The following is a 23977-nucleotide window of genomic DNA, read 5'->3' as shown; positions in this document are numbered from 1 at the left end:
ATTTATAGAATTTAGATGTTTTATTTATTAAAAATATTCTCAGAATAATCTTATATTTTCTAAGTAACTAAACTTTGAAAAGTCTGAATTTCATTTGTAAAGTCTATTGGTGGATTTAGGATCTTAGAATCAAGTAGATCTTATATCATATACACTATATATATATATATATATATACATATATATACATATATATATACTATTATTATTAATTAAATGTATTTGTAAGTATTTTGATTCACTTCATAACACAACTTGTGTTAACATTCTAAAGAGCTTTCTGTTAAAAAACATTAGTAGTACTTAATTCAAACAGTTAACATTTATTGTTAACCCATTGTGTATCAGGCCCCTTTTTAAGTGCTGGAGATACAAGGAAGATAAAAGACAGCCCGTGACCCTCCAGGAGTTCACAGTCTACTGGGGAAGACAGCATGCAAACAAGCTGCAGACAGGATAAATTGTAAATAATCAACCAAGGGAAGGCAGTAGAATTAAGGGGGATAAGGTAAGACTTCCTGTAGAAGATGAGATTTTAACTGGGACTTGAAGAAAGTCAAGGAAACCAGGAGATGATGAGGAGAGAGAATTCAGGGCATGGTCAACAGCCAGTGAAAATGCCAGTGCAGGCCCAGAATCCACCCAGACTTCCTTCTGTTCCTTCCAGCTTTGAGGTAGATGAACCTGCTAGGAGGTTGGATCTTAAGGGAAGATCTTGAAGAATCTAATCATGTTCCTCTGGATTTATTTCTCAGTGGTTAGCATACTCTGACCCCTTATATACTTCCTGTCTCTGTGATCCATCTACTGATCTATAAACCCCATTCCATACTACCCTCCTCCCTTATTCCTGTTCATTTCATTCAGGGGTATGCATGCTAGAGGCTGTGGCTATCAAGAGCCCAGTTGTTAAATTTTCAGCAAGAGCATTTACACCTCAGAAATTGTAAACATTATAATCAGGGCTTGATTTGTTGTTTTGTTGATTGTCTTGGACTCTAGGAAGTGAGAGAGAAAATGTTAATAAAGCAGATTAAATTTAAAGGTGTCCTATTTTTGGCCCTGCCTGCTCTCTCTCAATCCTGGCTCGTTGTTAAGCATTTACTATCATACCTTTGACCTCAACTGAAGTCTCACATGTCTCACTCGTTTCCACTGTGCCTTCTGGGATGCCTGTTCCGTAATCAACAAGCTTTTTTTCCCATTCTTTCTGTCACTCTCTGAAAATAGACCGTCTCCTGATGTCCCTGCTTCCTTTTGCTACCCTTTTTAGTACAGGCTGTGTTTTCACAACTCCTTTTCCCACCCCTCGCACACTCTACATTCGTTGATCATGGTGGGACAGTTGGAATATTCCTTGTTCCTCATTGCCTATTCTAGACTTTCCCTCTATCACCATCACTCACTATTCTGAGGTTCATGATATGCAAATTTGTCACTCATCCAAAACCTGATGTCTGTTATCTATCAGCTTCCTAGGATACTCATCTTTCCTTAATGAGTTCAATGACTGGTTTACCATTCTTTTCCTGATCCCAACTTTTGCATTCATATCAATGGAATCAAATATATATATATATTGAAAACCTCTCAAATACCCTAACTTTTAGTTTTTCAGTCTGTTCAATTTCCATGACTCACTTCTCAACACTAACTCAATTATACACAGACAGTGTGTCTCAATCTTACTGTCACCTACAGGCATTCCATCTCCATGAACTCTGAAATGTCCTTTATTTGATCATAATCTTTTATTATTCCATTTTGCCCTATCATTCTTTTTTCATACTCGCCATGCCCTCCCAGTTCTTTCCTAAGTTATTACCCCTATATTGTCTATAATCTCCTTTTTTTCCTTTTTCTACCTACCTCTTAGTGAATCAGTTCTACCTTACACTGTAACAGTGAAGATCAGCAACTGTTTAATGACTTAAAGTCCTCAAGAGTTGTCTAAGGCATTGGCATTTTTAGTGCCTCACTCTGAGTAACATGCAGTAGATGTCAAATAATGGCCATGCATCCAAGGTCGCTCTTCCTTCCTTTTTGTCTCACTGTTTCTATTCAGTTTCATGATTCACTAACCATTCTTCACTTTCTGTTTGTGAACTTCAAGTTAGAAGAATTGTTCAGATATAAATATGACTATGATTTTTTCAAAATCAAATCACCAGTTTAAACTTAACTTCGTCATGCCAACTTAAGATCAGCTGAGCTTCTGACAAAAGGCCTAGAGCTACTAGAATTGCCCTAGTTGCTAGCATTTCTTATTTAAAGTAGATACTTAGAAACTTTGTTGTCCAAAAGTTTAACTTTCTGAGGTAATAAACTTTTCCTGATTATTAAGAAGTACCTATGATATGATATCTCCTTAGTTAGGTAACTAGGTGGTACAGTGGACAAGAGCTGGACCTAGAGTCAGGAAGACGAGTTCAAATTTTGCCTCAGATATTTATTAGCTGTGTGACATTGGACAAGTCATTTAACTTCTGTTACCTGTTTCTTTACCTATAAAGTGAAGATAATAATAGACCTCAGACTTCCTATAAGGATCAAATGAGATGAAAATTGTAAAGCACTTAGTACAACACCTGTCACATATAAATGCTACATAAATGTTAGCGATGATGATGAGGACGATGTGTTACGCCCCTTCAGTCAATCCACAAGGGTTTTGGTGCTCAACTATTAATTTGTGCTAAGTATCACTGAGTTGATCTTTGGGTACCTGGGGACTGATAACTTGTAATTTCCATAATAGTCTTTTGATAATTCTTGATGTAGGAATAGTAATTAACTTTAAATTGACCTTTATTTACAAAATCGGTCCTCCTTTGGTTTCTTTTATAGAACAATATTTTTATATTTTTCTGTCATACTTTTAGAAGACAAGGTTCACTTCAGCGTGTGATCTTTTGAGGTAATGTTTGGACTGAAGGGATGATATAATGTTTTGCAAAAAAGCTATTTTATACTTGTTGAAGGTTTTTTGGTTTGTTTGGTTTTTTTTGGTTGTAGAAGAATTATCTTAGAGGCATAAATGTTGTATAGAGATCTATGTATCAGAAGGTAAAATGGGCTTATATTTTAATTGCCAAATAATGCCTAAAATACTTTGTCCAAATCTGGTGAATCATTTAGAGACATTTGGTCTTAATGAAGAATGAGCAACAAATTCCCAAGTCGGAACCCACTTTCAGAAGTTATCAGAGTCCATGTTTCATTAATAACTTCTGATAGAATCATTGTTTGTTTTATTTGCCTTGCTAATAGCTCATTTTTCCAAATATATTGACTTGAAATGAGTCTCTTATAAGTTGTTCTCTGGGGCATCAGTGATCACATTTGAAGAAACAGTATTAGCTACCAAATTTAGATAATCAGACAGTATAAATGTCTACCGTGTTGTGCTAAAGCCTGTCTAATGACGTTAACTTATATGAGTGTTTTCAAAGGTAAGAATACAATCTCAGCTTCATGTAGTAGTATCTTTTCTCAGCCTAACAACATATTTTCATCACTAACTTTGGCAAATAAGTATTTATAGAAGAGAAACACAACTGAAGTTCCTCCCCCCACCAAAAAAATGGAAATACTGGCAGCCAAAGCTATTGATATGTTTCAAGCTCTTCATGTGATTACGTAAATTTTTGTAATATTTTCCATGCTAAATAGTATATCTACTAAAATCAGTAATGAATCATATGCTTTAAAAAGGATATCTGATTTGAGGCCTGAGAAGATTATCCCTTTGAATATAACATGTATATTACATAAGAAGAAAAAATAACAGGCTAAATGCTTACTAGCTTTTATACTTTTCCCCCCTTTACCATTATAGGACCTTTCTTTTTGTTAGAGATGGAAATCCAAATAAGCGGAATGTGCACAATGAAACATCTATGCACCTGTTGTGTATGGGGCCTCAAATCATGATCTCGGAGGGAGCCCTTCATCCTCGCTTGGCACGTCCCTCTGAAGACGATTTCAGAAGAGCGGATTGTCTCCGAATGATCTTAAAATGGAAAGGAGCAAAGCTTGACCAAGGCGAATATGAAAGAGCAGCTATTGATGCTGTTGATAACAAAAAAAACACACCTTTGCACTATGCTGCTGCCTCAGGGATGAAAACCTGTGTAGAGGTAAACTTTAGATGCTTGTGCGTCCGTTCTGTATGGCCAGATGTGTGGCATAGTTCATGTCCATCAACTGCCAGTATGTTCATAGTGTTACCTGTCTTGATATTAATGGAAAGAACATTGATTTTGGAATCAGAAGACCTCAATCCTGCCTCTGATACTTACTAGTTTGCTCAGAATTTCCTTAGGAAAATGGCTTTCTCCCTACCCCCAGGGTGTAGTACCAAATACAGCCCCAATGCACAGGACTTGGAGAGGGAAAGAAATACAAACAAAATGTGCTGTCACCTCACCTTTCTTCTTGTGTATTAACATATTGGGGAGAAACAGACATGCTTATGTTAGGCAAGCTTCCCTAGAAACCTTAACAGTGAAGCCATATTTTTGTCAAACTTTGGACACTTACCTGGATGTAAATCTTTTTGTATAAACAACCAAAGCCACAAAAGGACAATATAGTTGTGGCTTAAGTATACACTGGCAGAAGTCACCTCTTTATTGTAAATGTCAGCACTCCACGCCTGCCTGGGTAACAGTAGTGTCGTAGAGGTCCTTTCCCAGATATGACTCTGATAGAACTTGACTGCTACCAGTTTCTCTACCTTCTCCAGCCATAGTATGGACACCTATTTGCTAGGGAAAAAATCTGTTTTAAATCTTAACATGTTAGAGTGCTGGGGAGACAAAAAGGAAATGAAAAACGACACCTGACCCAAGGAGCTTGCCTTCTGCTGCAAGATACAACATTTATAAAGATTAGTAAATGCAAGGTAATTTGAAGAGAGGGAGAGAGCCCTCGCAAGCCAGGAGATTAACATCATCGAGCTGTGCAAGGCACTGTGGTAAGTGCTGGGGAGACAAAGAAAGCAAAAGGCCTCCTTTCCTTCCAGTAGTATGTATTCCATCAGAGGAGACAATTGTGTACGTACAAAATATTTTCAGGGTAAATTGGAGATATGATCAGGAAAGGCTTCCCCTGAATAAGACACCAGTTATGCCTTAAAGGAGTTTAAGATTTGAAGAGGGACTAAATGACAGTGGAGTGCATTTTGGCAATTTCTAGTTATCCAAGAATAATCTTCTAAGAAGGTCTCATCTTGTTTGGTGAGTAGGAGATAAGACCTAGGCAAAAGGATTTATGGAAAAAGCTGCAAAAGGAAAAAAAAGCTTGCAAAAGCAACATCCTGGAAGAAGGAGACAGAGTGCTGTTCTGAGAACAAGTACTTCAGTTTAGCTGGATTCAGAAAAAGGGAGAGTAACACAGAGAATCTGAGAGCATAAGCGCCACACTTAGCAGGCTTTGTCTTCTACCTGAGAGGCGGTACTTGAGCAGGGAATGGCATAGTCAGGCACAGTACTCTACTTGAGGGCAACGTGACACTGAGTTGAAAAGTAGATCAGTTAGGCTGACTCAGGCTAGAAAATATGGTAAGACCCTCAGTGAGGGTGATGGTCTTCTATGATGTAGGCCAGAGAGGCGTGACAGCCGAATGGATGTCGGGGATGAAGGCCAAGTGAAGAGTGCTAAGACCATAACCAACATAATTCCCCTAACTTCTGGCACAAGCCAGAGAGAATATGCAGAAATACAGACGTTTGTGTGTCAAAGATGGCGCTTTTATTGACTTTAAAACACAGTGGTGTGTTTGCCCAGACCTTTTAGAAAATGCTGTTCCCTCAGTCTTCCTAGAGATTGTCATGTAGCCAAGTGTTTAAGCAAGATTCTTCCCCAGGGATATAAGCACATAGTTAGAGCTACCCAGGTAACCAGATTCCCCAAAGTTACCCTGCTCTTCCACAAAACATCGCACCTAGCTTTCTTGTTCTCCCTCTTTGTAACACAGTCAGTTCTTCAAGATTAAAGACCAGTTTGATAAACACTGGTCCAGAAGCCTGGGCCCAGCTCTGTCTTAATTGTTTTAAAAAGACGGAACTTAACAAACAGCAAATAAAATGTGAGATCTCTTTTTATAAGCTTATTTTGATAGGCATCCAGCCATAGAAACTGGTATCCTTACTGGTTATGTTGGCAATAAACTATTGCCTTTCAACACTACACATCAATTGCTGTATCTTCCTGTTTGGGTAACTAGCAATATTTGTTTATAGAATTCATTCAAATATGCTGGCTTCCAATAAAGTGTGCTTCACTTTTTGTCTGAGTTTTCCGTTAATTCTAGAAGCTTCTTGGCTTGTCCCTCCTAATCTTTCTTGAGTACAATGACATCCATACCTGATAACTATAAAATTGGAGCAGCATTCTTTTCAAAAAGATTTCTGGCTTTTTCTTCGCAAGCTTCAGGGTTGAGAAAGCCAGTTGATTCCTTCTCTTGTGCATTGGAAGAAATGAGTTGATTTTCCAATACCTGAATATTAATATTCTTAACAAGCTACTCTTCTTAGTATAGCTTATCACAGTGTTTTGTGTTATATTGCTCTGGTGTTATTATGTTTTAAAATACACTCTTTAAGTAGATTTTAATATCTTTTGCTTTTTACATGGTCTGGATTTACCCCTTTATTCCTAAATCTACCTCCTCCCAAAGGGATCATGTCATGTAACAGATAATTTTTTAAGATATATTCTTAAGAGCATTAATAATTTCCTATCACATGTTTTTAACTTCACATTATATGATATGTAACAGCAAAGATCCAGGCCCAGTCAACATGTATACAAATGCTTCAGTGGATGAATGAAAATGCATTTTTAAGTGCTTATTACTTTGTACCCAGACGCTATGTTTACATATTGATGGTACAAATACAAAAAGGAAAACAGTCTACCCTTAAGGCAGTTATGTCTCAATTGGGAAAAACAGCGAATCCAGGATAGTAATAGCCAGAACAGATGTTTTAGTCTTGAAAGGCACAGGAACAGTGAGTGGAATCATAGGGAATTTGACATGCCGTTTCCAGAAATGATTGTATTGATTTGATGAGTGTTTCCAGAGCAGGAGGAGGAAAACCAGGCAAATGATAACTAATAGATAACTGGAGAAAGTAGGGTAAAAATGCTTCATTTGATTACATGACTTCAAATCCTACCCATTTAAACAAACAGTACTCTAATAAAAATTACATATAACCAAAGTTAAAGATGCTGACTTTGGTTAACATCATTTTTTAAAATTGTTTAACTGATAATATGATTCACCACAACAAGATGGTTGAAAAAGCCTAGAAAACATCTCATCCAGCAGAAACTTGATTCCCTATAAGGTACAAGATCACCACCAAGGACAGCTCTTTAGTGGATAAGCTTATTTGCAAAACATTTTGGAGAAGGATAATGGAAAATCAAAAGCCGTATTGCTTCACAAAAGAAAAATAAGCAGTTGAAGAGAAAATTAGCTTGAAGAGAATTTGGCATAATACATTGCCTAAACCAAATCATCCTGAAAAGGTGTATTAGTACAAGGAGGACAACATGTGAAATTAAACAGAACTTTTGACAGTTTTGTAAATTGATCTGTTTTCATTGGTGATGATAGTGTCATTATTATTATGTAACTATGTTACAAAGCGCTAAAGATATTAATGTATTTAAGAAGGTGAAGTTGGGTAGGAGAATTCATTATGACCATATAGACAGAAGAAATCTGTGCTACAATATGTTCCAGGATGAGTTTTCAGGTTACCTGAAAGAGCAGGAAATTTTAAGAAAACAAAAAGTTAACAGATGTGCAGTTAGTGATATATTTTATTTTTAATATAATTTAAAACAGAAGATTCCAAAAGAATAAAAACAGTTCTTTTACATGTGACCAAGAAGGACACTGTATATGCCTGCTTTTTGTTTCTGTAACATTTTATGAGAATAATCTACACAGAAGCCAATATGCTGATTTATTTCACTTTGTTATATTTATTTGGTATAAAGGAGAATTTCTATTTTGGGGAGGAGGGAGAAAGCAGGTTATTTAGTGGATAGCTTGGTTAATAGTCTTTGAACCATTTCACAATTCATTTCTTGCCTTTATAAAAAAAAATTCAATAGTTTTTCCCCCCTTTTGTAATATTTCCAGCAAATATTCCAATAAATAACTTCTGCATAGACTTTGTTCCTTACCTGTCAACCAGGATAACAGGAGCTTCTTTCAGTATTATTTTTGGATAATTGGGCCTTCCCCAAAAGGCTAATCTAAGAGTGCAGAAAGACTCCCTATGAACTCAGCCATCAGATCCCTGACCAAGTTAGCATTTCCTAGTCCTTTCAGACAAATCAAAAAGTGAGATTCAATCTATTTTCATAAGTAAGTTAGACATTGAACTCTGAGTCTACTTCTTTGTTTTGTAATAACACCACTTAACCATATAATCGGTTGTTTTTAGAACCTTACAACTAATGTTGGCAAATGAGCAGAAGAGACTGATTACCTCTAGCCTCTGAAATAACAGAAAGGATTCATCCTTTAGACAGGAGTTGGATTAAATGACCTCTAGAATTTCTTCTATCTCTAAGATTATTTCATTAGAAAAAAAATAAATCTGAGACCACTTATTCCCCTCCTCCACTAATATACACCAAATAATCCAGAGGGCAGTATTGTGTTTAAATGTGGTGCAACACATAATCAACAATGGCTTATACCCAAGAGTTAGCATTCAAGGTAACATAGAACACATATGTGACAGGAAAAGTAGGCAGGCTAGACCTCTAGAAATGATAAAAGACTGACTAACAGGCTAATAGTTACATCTCTTCCCTCACTATCTCTCTGTATTATGTATTTCTTTGGGACAAATACAAACAAAAAATGCCCAGAATGAAATAGCATGGAAGGATTCTTGTCTGTGTTGGTGATAAGAACAGCCACACGGAATGAGATCATAGGCCATGAAAGGACTTGTGGTGGATTTAATTTCACAGGATACATAAAATCTTTGAACAATAGTCAATGATTATAAAGAACGTGACATTTTCCTTATAGTAAGAATTTATAATACTTCCTGCCTAACTTGATAATTAAGCCTTTTAGTAACCTTTAATATACTATTTATAACACACTTTATCATATTCATTTATACTTCAAAAGTCCTAGACTCTTAAGAATGTATCATTTATTTTTTTATATTTTCATTATGCATGTGAGTCTAAACTTTCCTCAAACTCCATGTGGTGTGTGGTAGGTCCATTTTAAAATAGTCTCACATACTGATACCCTCTATTGACTGGGCACAAAAGCACGTAGTACCTACCTTTCAGCACCCCTTCCCATATGGTTTTCTGTTTGTCTACACGTATATCATCTCACCAGATGAAGTTACACGAGCAGCAGATTTAAGAGACTGCTTTCAGTGCTATTATCTTTAAACATCTTTGGCTGTATGGAAAATGTTTTTGGCAGAGGGCCCTATAAATTACCTTAGCAGCTGTTAGACTAATTGTTGATCATAGAGATCATTCCAGCCTACCTTATGAAAAAATTGGCCTTCTGTAACACTTCATAAATTTTAGTATGTACTTTTTCTCACATTTCTTGAAGTCTTCTACACACCAGTAAATATAATTTGATGTTACAGCTTGTTAAACTGAGTTTTGCAAAGAAAGCATGTGTGTGTTCAGTATGTGTATATATATATGTGCATTGAAAACATTGGTTTTCAGATTCCTTGTGATTTCAAGCATGATTGAATAAGTTAAATAGAATTAAATGTGACCTGTTATGTAACACAGAATCTTTGGGATGGAAGAAATCTTAAGATATCCCACACGTCTTCAGACAGTCCCACAGCCTTTTACTGAAAAGAAGATGGGAAAGACTCAGGAACTATCAGATCTGTCATCACTGGTCATACAATTTGTTGACTTGTATTAAGCAACTTTCCTCACCGTTACTCCTTTATGTTGGTCTTTAGCTGTGGAAACATTAAGTCACTGAATGTGAATATGAAGGTTTGAAGCTTCAGTGAAGATTTTATTTCCCATTAAAATAAAATGCATTTTAGAAATATTCACATTTTATTTATTTTGATTTAAAAGGGAAGCAGGAGATACTAAAATTGGGCACTGGTCCTAGCTCTGTCAATCTCTTTTAACTTTAAGTAATTAAACATCCCTTAGCCTTAGTTTCCTTATCTTCAAAATGAGGATGTTGAATTAAGTAATCTACAAATTTCTCTTCCAGTGCTAAAATTGTATGATCTTATCCTTAGTGGTATCGTAAAGTAAAATACTTCATACTTTAAACATTTTGATTTGAGCAAAATCCTTTTTGTTGGTTAATAGTGGAAAAGAACTTAATTCTATCCCAGCATGATATTGAGGATTGGAAAAGCTTCTTTGACTTCTGCATATATGTATGTATAGTTGTTGAATCTTAAAGGATGGTCTTAATTGACTAAGAAATTATCTGGGGGATTAAAATGTTTAATTTTCAAAATGCTATATAATTTTTATTGATAACTTTATGTTTTTATATCATATTCACTTGAAAGTAACTTCCTTTTCTCAACAAGCTATCCTTTGTAACAAAGATGTTTTTTAAACAGCAAATAAAGTTAATTTAGCAAAACTAACCAGTACATCAGCCATAGCTGACAAGTTTATGTTATGATTATTGGTAATATAAATAGGAATTTTAGAGAGATAGCTTTGTGGATTTAGATTTAGAAATGCCTGGATTTTAATCTTACTTCTTATACTCCATATTCAGATGAAAGATGATCGTGGGTAAATTTTCATTTAGTCTCTCTGAGTTTGCTTTCTTACATCTAAATGGAGCTAATGATGCTCATATTTTTCTCACAGGGCTGTTATGAGGCTTAAATGAGGTATCATAGGTAAAAGATCCTGTAAACCTTAAATTTCTATCTAAATGTCCATTACTTATAATTCTAACTTATTTTGGACCATACAGATTAAATAGTTAGATATTATATTCTACCCTTCTTCCAGTGCATGATTTCTAAGTAAATATGTTATATATAATTATTTTGGAATGGACCTACCACACATCACATTGAGTTTCTTGGAAATTTTCATTACAATCACTTACATGGCATACATAGAATGGTAGAATAAAAAGAGCGTGTGTATACTGACTAACTGCAACAGTTGGCATGGAGCAAGAAATCTTTAATTAAAGATTTTTATATCATTGAATTTGTGAAAGAAGTATTTAAATAGAGGTAATTTATAATAAGATTGAAAAGCGATATTTTTAAGGTCTACTTTTCTTTAAAGTCTCAATTAAGTTGGACATTAAATATCTGTGGACTAAAGGAGGAAGATCTTTTAGCAATTTGTGCAATGATCTTTTCATTTGTCCATTGTTTCTTTGCCAGATCGAATTCAACTTGGGAACTTAGACAAGGAGTTGGCCAGACTGGGTATAGGGAGATGAATTGTGATGTAAAGAGATACAAAAGTCAGTACTGACTGTATTGTCATCCTCATATAATCTAAGAATCCCCCTTTTCCTAGGTGGTCACAATCACTACTATGGAGAAAGGAGCAAGATGTGATGAACATATTACAGCTAATTTCATGAACTCTAACCATACTTAATCTGAGTAGCTCTTTATTCATGATGAAAATTGGGAACTAGATAAAAAAAAAAGACATGGACTCTGATAAATCAGTAACTAGTTTTATAACCACAACAAAAAGTGAGAGTCTAGAAAACTCTTTAGCCAGCAATACCTGATCACTTTTTCAAGCACTAAATGAAGCCAATGTCAACAAAGGTTTAGAATATAATTTTCAAGGTATTACAGAGGAGAGTGGTGGACAGAGGAGCCCTAACTCTAAACTCTTATAAAACTGAGGGAAAACAAGTCTAAAGGAAGCTTGTGAAATCCAGCCATGTATTTTAAGAATATTTTGGGGTAAAATTGGCAGGCAGGTGATAAATTGACCCAAAAGGTAACCTTTGCCAGCCCTTCCATAACATTCTATTTTCATCATTGATTACAAAACCATAATATTTGTGCTTAGTACTTGTGTCTCTCAGACAGAGTGAAAATTGCATTAAAGAAGACAAAGCCAGGGAAAGCAATTGAATCAGAAAGATATGTAGCTGGAAAACCATGCCAAAGGCAGCGTAATTTTGAGAGAGAGGAATTGATTGTTCAGGATACCCAAATTAAAGGAACAATGCTGACAGATCTCTGCCAGCAGTACTGAAAAAGAAAGATCAAGTTTGTAACTACAACCCACAAGCCTGTTGTCTCATCTCTGTAAATTCTTGATGAGAATGATTGTATCACTTTTTGATAGCATACCACGTGGTCACAGACTTCTACTTTCCTGAAGACATAGACTATCCAAGATCCTGTTGGTTTTTTAAGTTTCTGACTTAGCAAATCAAAGACAGCCTTAAGAACTGTTCTCTAGTAAGTTGTTTCAGATGTGTTTAGGAAAACAGGGATGAGTTTGTCAGACATGCGTGTTTACCACTGTCATAAATAATGCCATTTAAATGCTTAGAGGATGAGGTCTTTTAGGTGCTTCTGTTTGCCAGTAGCATCATACTGACTCCAGCAAGCCCCCCAGCATACTACAGACCTCCTGAATGAAATCCATGACCAACTCAGCAGTTTACATTGGAAAAACCAGATGGATGAAAAGTGTCTATTGTCTAGACTGTTATTTGCAATTAGATAGGCAGCCTATAAGTACATGTGTACTCCTATGAATAGTGAGATGAACCTAGAATTAAATACAAAAAAGATACTAGGTTGGATTTCATTTGGGAAGTTCCAAATTGCCTTCAAGGATCACAAGCACATCCCTGTCAGTAAACCTAATTTTTAACACCTGTATTCTTTTAGTGATATACATCTGCAAATTATGCAGTGCCAGAGTATCTGAAGAATTAAAATTGTAGGTGACTGAAAGAACATTGGAAAGATGATAGTTGTGTTAAGGTTTCAGCACCTTACTCATGATGACTTAGGAAGGCAGGGGAATGAAAGGTGGTGCAATTTAGAAAGGATTAAATCTGAGAAATGTGTAGTCATTAAAAGATGTTGGGTCAGTTATCTAATGAGGACAAAGGATTACAGACAGGTATCTCCTGAGTGGTTCCTTGGTATTCATAGAAGATTAAAATACTTAAGAGAAAGACTGATCATGCATAAAGCGTGTGGATTTTCTATGCAGGGGATAGAAAATAATTCTATTTGATGAGAAAGTATAGTTGGGTTGTGGTTTGTACTATTTGAAGAAAGTGTGTACATTATTGGTGTAATTATCCATTGAAATATAAGGTGTCCCAAAAGTCTTAGGGCAGTTTTAAGCTAGTAAAGCTTTATATTGAGGACTGTCTAAATGTTTTTACATGAATATTACTATTCTATAACAAACTGAAGAATTCAGTAGCATAGGAGAGCACAAACTGATGCAATGTGAAATAATTAGATTCAGGAAAATCATACTTGACTTCAGTGATAAAATGGAAAGAATACATTAAAAATTGAAACCAAGTATATTAGGTAGTTATAATGACCAAATTTTGCTTTAGAAAATTGTTAAAACTGAATCTTCCTCTTTGCAGAGATAGAAAACTATGGATTTGGAATGTTGCATTTACTCTCCAATACTATGAATGTATTGGTTGGTTTTCTTTAGTTACTTTTTTCCTCTTTCTAATTTGTTATTACAAAGGAAGGTTGATTGTATAGGGAAGAGGAACACAATATTCATATATGTGCAAATGACATAAGAACAATGAACATTAAGAAAAGTAAGATAAAAAGGAAAAAGAAAACGGCTGAATCAAAAGTGCAGTGAGATGCACCCATTTCTGTTTTCTGAAGCAAAGAAAACAGAAAGGAAAGAATTCAGCAAAGAAAACATTTCTTTTTTCCTTATTTCACCTTTTTAAAAATGTGTCATTTTTTTTTCTTTTTTAAAGACTGGGACTCCTTGTCTCCCCCAGGTTGGCAGTGTAGGAGACACTTCGGGGCTTGGTGTCAGTCAGACCAGCTCAAGAAGCTTTGACCTGCTTTCTTTCGAACCTGAACCAGTTCACCCCTTCTTAGGCAACCTGTTCCTTGGAGCTTTCCATTTATATTAATGTTGAGTTTAGTATGAATAGCCAATTAACTTAATTCAGTATAGCTCAGAGCACCTCTCAGCTCAAGAGATCCATTAGACTCAGCTGTGTCAATACCTTTAATTGCAACCAGCAAGAAAAATTTTTGTCATTTTTTTCTTAAATGTACTGAGGTTGACAAAGTGGTAGTAAGATAAGAAGAAGAAAAATACTAGAGCAAATATATTGCTTTTATTCTGTTCTCTTTCCCTTTGATAGAATGTGATACTCATTTTCTTCTTTAAAACTAGAAGCTTATCACTTTTTCATTTTGTTCTTTAGGCTTCAAAATCTCCAATATAGTAAAAATTTATTCCATATTATTGATTAAATAAAAGTAAAGCAGACATGGGATTATGGACTGTAAATGTGTTATACACTTGTGGTGTGATTTTATTGGGGATTTAAGACCAATTAATTAAAACATTTCTGTTAAGCACCTACTATATATATATGTTACTATGCTGGGTATATACAAATATGTGGTATATACAAATATTAATGTTACATGTATCCCTAGGGTGGTGTTGGTGAAATAACACAAACAGCTGTAGTAAGAAGTAATAATGTAAACCTTTATAATTTAAAATAGTGAATTTTGTGTTCTAAATCCCATAAAGTGGACAGATGTATTAGTCTGAGACTATTGTGCACATTGATCATATAATTATGTAAACAACTTTAACAAAAATTCAATATCTGCCATATGTGAGGCACTGTTAGGGTGTGAGCACAGCAAGGAAGAGGAGATGATCCCTGCAGTGCCTGTGTGGCAGCAAACCATAACCCATCCAACACAAAAGGGATGGGGTTGAGAGCTTCTATCAGACTAACTTTACATGACATTTCAAACCTCTAATAAATGCTTTCAACATTTAAGCAGTAGTGTCCTCACTGCTTGTAATATCAATAATAAAATGAGTTACTAAAATGATACCAGCCCTGCCAAGGAGTCTCCCACAAACTGGTCCCTGCTATAGGTATTAAGAGGACTGGGGAAAGAATTTTCTGCTGATATTCTATGAAGAAGCAGTGAACAAGTTCATCCAAAAACTTTTCCAAATACTTAGGAAAAAATCCAATGATCACTGTAGCTTTACTGGACTAGTATGGAGCTAAATTCTTATAGTCTTCTGGAAGTTGTCATTAACATTTGACGGATCTTTTCAAACATTGTGCTTTCCTGTAGAAGATCCTTATTAGATAGACAACTCAGTGAAATTTAGGCCTGTTTAGTTTTCACTCCTTCCCAACACCTTGGCCAAATTGAATATTTTAATGTAACTGGCACCTGCAGATTATACCTGATGGATCACAAACAAATTTATCTACGCAGTATATTTGTAGAGTGTGAAAAGTGATTAACCCCTCAAGAGAAAAGGCCAGCTGCTAAGGCCTGAAGGCTGATTTCATGGGTTGGGGGAAGGGTTGCAGTAGCTAAAGGATATGAGAGGAAGGCCTAGTCTGTACCATTAAACTAGGCTAGACTAGGGGGGAAGCTCATTTTCTCTTCTCCCAGAAGTTGTTAAGGCATTTCAGCTACGACCAACTCTTCATGACCCCATTTAGTATTTTCTTGGCAGATAGAGAAGTGGTTTTGCCATTTCCTTCTCCCGCTCATTTTATAGGTGAGGAAACTGAGGGAAACAGGGTTAAGTGACATGCTCAGGATCACACAACTAGTAAGAGTCTTGAGGCTGGATTTGAACTCATTTCCTCCTGACTCCAGGCCCAGCACTCAATCTTCTACACCACCTAGCTGCTCCCATAAGCTGTACTTACCTAACACTTTGAATGAGAAGAGGTATTTATATATGCAATGGGCTGGGGACCAGGGTTTAAATTTATTACTTCTCAGTGCTTAATGTGATATCTTGCACATACTAGATGTCCAGGAAATATTTACTGAATGACTAGATAGTTTTGCTGAATGATGTGCCCTTGTTACAGCTGAATAAGAAGTATAATGACAGTGGCTTCCAAATTTTTTCATTTATTGTAAGGAACTCTGAAAGAGGAATTTCCCTCTACTCTTGTAGACCAACATGTTCTGTACAATTTGTAATCTCATAGAGTTGCCTGTGACACACAGGTTATGTGATTGGCCCAAAGTCACATAGTTAGTGTGTGTCAGAGGTGGGACTCAAACCCCAGGTCTTTCTGACTCCAATCACAGCTATGCTGTTACTTCTCAGATCTTACACATAACAGGTTCTTAATAATTGCTTCTAAATTGGGTTAAAATTAGTGCTAATTGCCCGTGTGTGTGTGTGTGTGTGTGTGTGTGTGTGTATACACATACATACACACACATACACAATAAGGGCTATTTGAATATCGTGTATTGTTTTTACTTTCCTTTAAATCTGTAATTGATTGGTCTTAATATTTTTTTTAAGCTTTTAGTAAAACACGGTGGAGATTTGTTTGCTGAGAATGAAAATAAAGATACTCCTTGTGATTGTGCTGAGAAGCAACACCACAAAGACCTGGCCCTCAATCTTGAATCTCAGATGGTTTTCTCAAGGGACCCAGAAGCTGAAGACATAGAAGCTGAATACGCTGCTTTGGACAAAAGAGAGGTAATCTGTAAAGAAACCCTCATTCAAAGAATGATAATTTTGTTTTCTTTTTATCAAGATATTTAGCCTGTCTTGTCTTACTACTACAGCTAGCATTTCTAGAACTGTATCAGATAGTGGTCATGTCAGTGGACATCCTTTATCTCTCTTTTTAAACAATTTAAAATTTTTTTTTTATTATATTCTAAAGTTTCGAACTGTCTCCTTCCTTTCCTCCCCACTGCGCACTAGAAAGGCAACCATTTGACATGGGGTGTGTGTGTGTGTGTGTGTGTGTGTGTGTGTGTGTGTAAAATACTTCTATTTATCAATTCTTCTTTAGAGGTGGATAGCATCCTTCTTCATAGAATAATACTCAATAACTTAAATCCACAGTCTTCAAAAAATATTGCTGTTATTGTATACAGTGTTCTCATGGCTGTGCTCAATTCACTCTTCATTATTTCACGCAAGTCTTCATGTTTTTCTAAAATCAATCTGCACATTATTTCTTAAAGCATAGGAAATTCCATCACAATAATATTCTATAACTTGTTTAGTCATTCCCCACTTGATGGGCATCCCTTCAGTTTCCAGTTCTTTTGCCACCACAAAGAGAATTGCTATAAATATTTTAGAACATAAAAGTTCTTTTCCTTTTTCCCTGATTACCTTGGGAAACAGACCTAATAGTAGTATTTCTGGATCAAGGGATATACACAGTTTTATAACTCTTTGAGCCTAATTCCAGATCGCTCTCCAAAATGGTTGACTCGGTTTACAGTTCAACCAGCAGTGTATTAGTGTTTCAGATTTTTCCATTTTCCCCTCCTATCATTTTGGCCAGTCTGAAAGGTAAGAGGTGATACCTCAGAGTTGTTTTAATGTGCATTTCTCTAATCAGTAATGATTTAAGATAATTTTTTCATATGATTACATTTTCATATGATTCATAATGATTAATTGATTTCTTCACTAAAAAACTGCCTGTTCATATCCTTTGATTATCAGGTGGGGAATGACTCATTCTTAAAATTTGACAAAGTATTCTATGTATTTGAAATATGAGTCTTTTATCAGAGAAACTGTCTATAAAAAGTTTTCCCTAAATTTCTGCTTTCTTTCTAATCTTGGCCACACTGATTTTATTTGTACAAAACCTCTTTAATTTAATATAGTCACAATTATCCATTTTACATCTGACAGTGCTGTCTGTCTCTTGTTTGTTCATGAATTCTTTTCTGTAAGTCTGATAATAATTAAACTTAAATCCTTATTTTAAAACTTTACTTACTATAATCATTTACTGTGTGTTACATATCTACTCTGTTTCCCTGATCCACCTGTTTGTTTCCTAGCCAGTAGCTCGTATCGTACAGTTTAAGGTCTGGTTCTGTTAAATCTCCTTTCTTTACTTTCCCTCCCCCGTTAATTCCTGTGATATTCTTGACCTTTTGTTCTTACAAATGAATTTTATTATTTTTTTAATGAAGTAAAATAATTTTTGGTAATTTAGTGGGGGTGGCATTGAATATATAGATTGGTTTAGGAAGAATTGTCATTTTTATTATATTGGTTTTGCCCACACATGAACAATTATTTCAGTTATTAATCATTATTTGTGATTTTTATTGGAATTGGAATTTATTGCATTCCTCTGTTACAGATGTTAACTCTTAGTTTTAGAGAGATACTATTTACCATGTTAAGAAGTGATCCATTTATTCCTATACTTACTAATACTTTGAACATAAAAAGGTGTCATGTTTTGTCAGAAAAGATTTTTCTGCAGCTGTAATGAGATTATTACTATTGTCATCTGTCATTTACTTTGCTGAAATTTTCTGTTGCTTATTCTTTAGAATTATGTTACACAGTTGCTAATTGATTTTAAAGTCTTTAAGAGTATGTAATTCTTATTTTGTTTTAAATATGCAATGTTGAGTTTTTCTACATTTTTTTCTTTAAAATATGGTCAGTATTGTAAAGGTGCCATGTACAGCTGAGCGTATTACCCTTCAGTAATCTTCAGTTAGCTTGTAGTTTTTTAAAGTTCTATTCAGATCCTTACATTCTTGTTTGTGTTTTAGTTTTGTCTAAATCTCAACTAATGGTCCCTAGTATTATAGTTACGTGGTGTATTTCTCCCTTTGATTCTGTTCATTGTAAGTAAATGTGTAGTATTGACATTGATTAATATATTTTTTCTACTTATCTCTTTTTATCTTGTCTATATTTACTGTAGCCTTACCTGAAATTGATCGTTACCCCTGATATTTTTTAGTTCAGTTTCACTTCATTCTCTCATTTTAACTCTATGTCAGTCTTTGTGTTTCAAGTATATTTCTTTTAAATAACATTACTGGGATTTTGCTAGATGGCACAGTGAGCAGGACTGGGCCAGGTGTCAGAAAGACGTGAATTCAAGTCTGGCCTCAGTTACTAGGTGTGTGATCCAGGGCAAGTCACTGAACCAGTTTGCTCATTTTCCTCAGTGGCCAAATGGGAATAATTCAGATGATAGTGAGGTTCATAGCATATCCTTTTCTCTCCAGACCTGAAGCTCTATCCACTGTCCAACCTGGCTGCCACTGTTTTTTTTTATCTACCAGCTTTGTTGGTGAAAGGAGTGGTCCCCATATTTGAAATCCTGACATTAACTTTAATTAGCATATATTTACTAAACTTGGAAGCTTATGACTGTTAAGAATTAAGCCACTCTTATCGATGGTAGCCAAAGGAGAGGAAGATTATGTTAATTAACATTTATATAGAGCTTTGTGGTTTGAAAGGGAATTTGCATGTATTTCATTTGATCATCACAACTCTGTGTGTAAGTGCTGTTGTTATTGCCATTTTGCGAAGGAGGACTTTGACAATCAGAGAGTTTAAGTGATTTGCTCAGGGTCATTTGGCTAGTGTCTTAGGAGTGATTCAAACCCTTATACTGCTTTTCAGACATCTCAAACTGGATGTCCGGTAGATTTCTAAAGTTCTGTATGTCCAAAACAGAACTCATCATATTTCCCCCAAACTCTTCTCCTTCATGCCTCCCCCCCTTTCCCTATTACTACCATAGAGGGCAATACCATTCACCCTCAAGCTCACAAGCTTTGAGACATCCTGGCTTCCTCACCCTGCTCCCCTGATATCCAAGCTGTTATCAAGGCCTATTGATTTCACCTTTGCAAAATCTTTTGCATACACCCACTTCTCTCCACTGACATTCCCCACCCCATCCCCCTGCCTCAGCCCAGGAATAACATAATACCTTTTGGTGGGTCTGCCTTCCAACCTCCATTCAGCCACCAAAGTGATTTCCTAAAGCACAGGTCTGGTGATGCCACCACCACTACCATTCAGCAAACTCTAGTGGCTTTTTGTTGCCTCCAGGAGCAAATATAAAATGCTCTGTTTGACATTCAAAACCCTTTATAGCCCGGCCCCCTCTTAACCTTTCCAAGGTTCTTACACATTCTTGACATGTACTCTTCGGTGTTACTGACCTCTCTGGTTTTCCATAAGTCTCAACTAAAATCCTTTCTTTTACTGTTAGCCTTCTTCAGCCCCTCTTAATTCTAGTGCTTTTCCCTCTTTTAATTACTTCCTATATCTTTTCCTGTATACAGCTTCCTTTGTATGTGTTTGTTTGCAAATTTTCTCCCCAGTTAGATTATAAATGCCTTGAAGATGTGAATACCTTTGACCTCTTTTTTTATCCTCAGAGCTTAGCACAGTGTCTGGCAGATAGTTGGTGCCTAATTAGTGTTTGTTGATTGACTTCCTTTCTTCCCATCTCCTCTGGCTTACACTTTCTTGACAATTATTCAGTAGCTCTTACATGCAGTTTTTGCCTGTCTTCGAAGAGAACTAACCTTCACTTGATCCTGTAATCTCTTCAACACTATCAACATCAATATGTCTCTTTTCTCTTTGACAGTGAAACTCCTAGAGAAAAGTTCCACTGACTTTGCTCCATCAGTGATCAGACCTGACTTCTGGCTGTACCATTTAGGCTTTGAACAGCACTCTTTCAGATTACCAGAGTATTTTTTTTATCAAGAACTTAATGAAAATGATCATTAATAATGGCTTAATTGCTATTTCCAGTTATCTATTCTTATTCCTTTCTCTTCTTTACCTCTCTACAGTGTTTTATACTGTGAAGTTCTCTCATATCCTGGATAGGCTTAGTTCTCCTCCTACCTATATGATCACTCCTGAGTCTCCTCTGCTGGATTGCCCTATGTATGTACCCCAAGAAGGGCCTCTGTTACTTATCTACATATTCTTCTCATGAGCTAATTCTCTCTTATACGTTCAGTTATCATCACTCTACAGATGACTACCATGTGGGCCAGTCAGCTACTATTTGCTTCTTCCTTTGTTTGAATACTATATAATGTGGGGCAGCCATGTGGTGCAGTGGATAGAGCACCAGTGCAGAAGTCAGGAGGACCTGAGTTCAAATCTCACCTCAGACACTTGACATTCACTAGCTGTGTGACCTTGGGCAAGTCACTTAACCCCAATTGCCTCATCCTGGGTCGTGTCCAGTCATCCTAATGAATATATGTGGTCACTGGTTTCAGATGGTTGTGGAGGAGAAGTGAGACTGGTGACCTGCACAGCCCTCCTTCACTGAAAAGAAAGTGAAGTGCAAGTCATGTCATTATGTCTCTGCTGGCATGGTCTTGTTAGGCAACGGAGGACGAACACACACCCACACCCACACCCACACCCACACCTTTGTATATTACCCTCTACCCCTTTTTTTTTTTCATACCTCTCAGTCCCAAATTGTGCACTCCACTTCGATGCCCTGCGTCTCCTAAGATCATTTCTTTGTCATTTGCATTCTCCTCTGTACTTTCATGCTCTTCCATCACTTAGTATTACTGTGTCCTCATAGGAGCAGTGCTCTCCTTCCACCTTTGGAATGTTGTTTGGTGGGACCCCCTCTCCCCATAGATTCAAGATCTCTTCTCCCCTCTTTTCCCCATTCCCTCCCTTTGTCTTCTTTCCCTTTTCTTCTGTTGCCTCACTTTTTTGCTGAGGACCATAGGAATTATGTTCCCTCATTTGTGCCTGGACTTGCTTATGTACTTTTACATGCGCTTTTCTCCTTCCTCTCTTTTGATGCGCCCACATAATTTACTGATACATCTACAAGGGTAGAGGAGTTTAGTCTATGGTATTTCAAGCCTGTTACTCCACTGTCACTTCTGTTTCTTTACATTCTTCTTTTACTTTTAACCCATTGTATATTTTTTAGAAAGCAATCTTTTCTGGTTCTCCCTGTTACTGCTTTCTTTTAACCTAATATGTGTTCTTAAGGTTTTTTTCATAGTAGTTTCTAGAGATGGTATAATTTATTTCATCATTCCATATTTGGTAGTTACATTTACCTTTCTTATGTTGCTGTTCTGTGGGATGTTTGCACATGACATGTTTTGGAAGAAGGACTTTGGAGCATGTTGTCTTGCCTTTGAAGCCTGTCCTCTTCCTGCCACCACAGTGTGCCTCTTGTACTTCAATATAAATGCAAAATGATAGGGATGTTTTAGTGAATAGGAAAGTTTTTTAAATCTTCAGTTACTCAACATCTGCCTTAACTTTGATTCTGTTCTTTTCACAGCCATATGAAGGGTTAAGACCCCAGGATCTCCGAAGACTGAAAGACATGCTGATAGTAGAGTCTGCTGACATGCTTCAGGCCCCATTGTTCACTGCTGAGGCTTTACTCAGAGCTCATGGTAATGACAGAAACCTAGAAGCATTCAGATGATTTAAATACTTATGTGAAGACATGAGTAAAGATATGCATGCATGTTTTTATGTCTGCTCACAACAGATCAAGTTTTAGATAATAGCTCAGTCAGGGAATCAGTAAGCATTGATTATGTTATAAATTCCAATGAAACTGATAAGTATACTTAGGATTTTATGGCTTGTAATCTGCCTTTGTTTTGTTTACAATGCCACATTTTAGCAAAGAGTATGGTTTAAGCACAGTTTAGAAAATAATTTCCACAATCGAGTTCCCCATTTTTTGGCATTGCTTTCCAGCTATGAAATGTTGATGACATATGGTAGTAGTTCATTAAAATTTTTAAAGAAAATGGTTCCAAGGGTGTTCATTTTTTCTGTGAGTTATTTTCTGACACAAAATCATAATCATAACTGGAATTTATTTAGTTCTTTAGAATTTTTAGTTCTTTAAAAGTCTTTGCAGACATTATCTCATTTGAACCTTACAGTTACCTTATGAAGTAGGTACTGTAAGAAGAAACAGAATTGGAGAGTAGGTTGGTGACTTTCCCAGGGTCACACAACTAGAAACTAGAGATGTGGAATTTGAACTTAAGTCTCCCATATGTGTACCTCTAACAGTCTTTCTACAGCAACATATTATTATTTACAGTTTGAAATGACTTTCAAGATTCTTGAGCCCAACCTTCTTATTTTTACAGATTAAAAAAACAGTCTATGGGAGAGAAAATAACTTACCTAGCATTGTTCCGCTAGTATCAGAAATAAGATTATAGGACAGATTCTTCTATCCTAAGTTCACAGGATCATAGATTTATAGTTGTTAGGATCATTAACTTAGATCCAATAAAGCTAAATCCATCCATACATGTGATAAGTGTCAGAGCTGGGATTTGAATGAAGGAAGAGTCATTTATTAAAGTTATTATTTGTCAAGGGGTGTGCTGCAATAGAAGTAGAAGCGCAAAGACAGTGTCTGTTCTCCATCAGCTTACAGTCTAATAGGGGGAAGCGGTAGGAATGGGAGTAGTAGCCAAGGAGGGAGATCAGAGCCAGAAGAGAATAGGTTGACACACCTTTAACAGGAGTAGTGGCAGAATTGGTTTTCATTATGGCTTCAGCACTAGAAAAGGAAGAGGCTAAACATGAATTGAGGGCCAGTGTGGGCTTTTGGTTTAAAAAAAAAAAAAGTAGGATCTAGCTCGGCTCCTGGGTTACAGAAGACTAAAGCAACCACTGTGCAAGGTTATAGGAGTGAAAGAAGATAAACACTCCAGGTCTAGGATTTCTAATTGAACCCAAGCCTTGGAAGCAACCCAGATCCTCTGACTGTGATAAAATCCTCTTCTCATGGAACCAACATAAATTACTAGGTATAATTACATAGTCTTTTTAAGGCTACCATTTTTGAGTTTGTAAACATGGAATGTGATACCATATCAGCTTCCTCTTGGGGGAAGTTATT

The 23977-nt window shown here is 36.1% G+C and overlaps 1 protein-coding gene across 4 annotated transcripts in view; it reads left to right on the top strand.

Moving 5' to 3' along the window:
- ANKIB1 (ankyrin repeat and IBR domain containing 1) overlaps positions 1-23977 on the top strand; it is a 152405-nt gene that overhangs the window by 57184 nt on the left and 71244 nt on the right. For 2 of the 4 annotated variants that reach the window (XM_072651494.1, XM_072651493.1), the window contains exons 3-5: positions 3839-4139; positions 16579-16761; positions 22379-22496. In XM_072651494.1, coding sequence (XP_072507595.1) covers positions 3839-4139; positions 16579-16761; positions 22379-22496 — 602 coding nt within the window. Of the gene's footprint in view, positions 1-3838; positions 4140-4160; positions 4979-16578; positions 16762-22378; positions 22497-23977 lie in introns of those variants that run through there. The other 2 variants (XM_072651497.1, XM_072651495.1) reach the window with 2 other exon arrangements.

This window comes from Notamacropus eugenii, chromosome 3, assembly GCF_028372415.1.
Source record: "Notamacropus eugenii isolate mMacEug1 chromosome 3, mMacEug1.pri_v2, whole genome shotgun sequence".
Lineage (NCBI taxonomy): Eukaryota > Metazoa > Chordata > Mammalia > Diprotodontia > Macropodidae > Notamacropus > Notamacropus eugenii.
The sequence above is the reverse complement of the archived record's forward strand: the minus strand, read 5'-3'. Positions and strand labels throughout refer to the sequence as shown.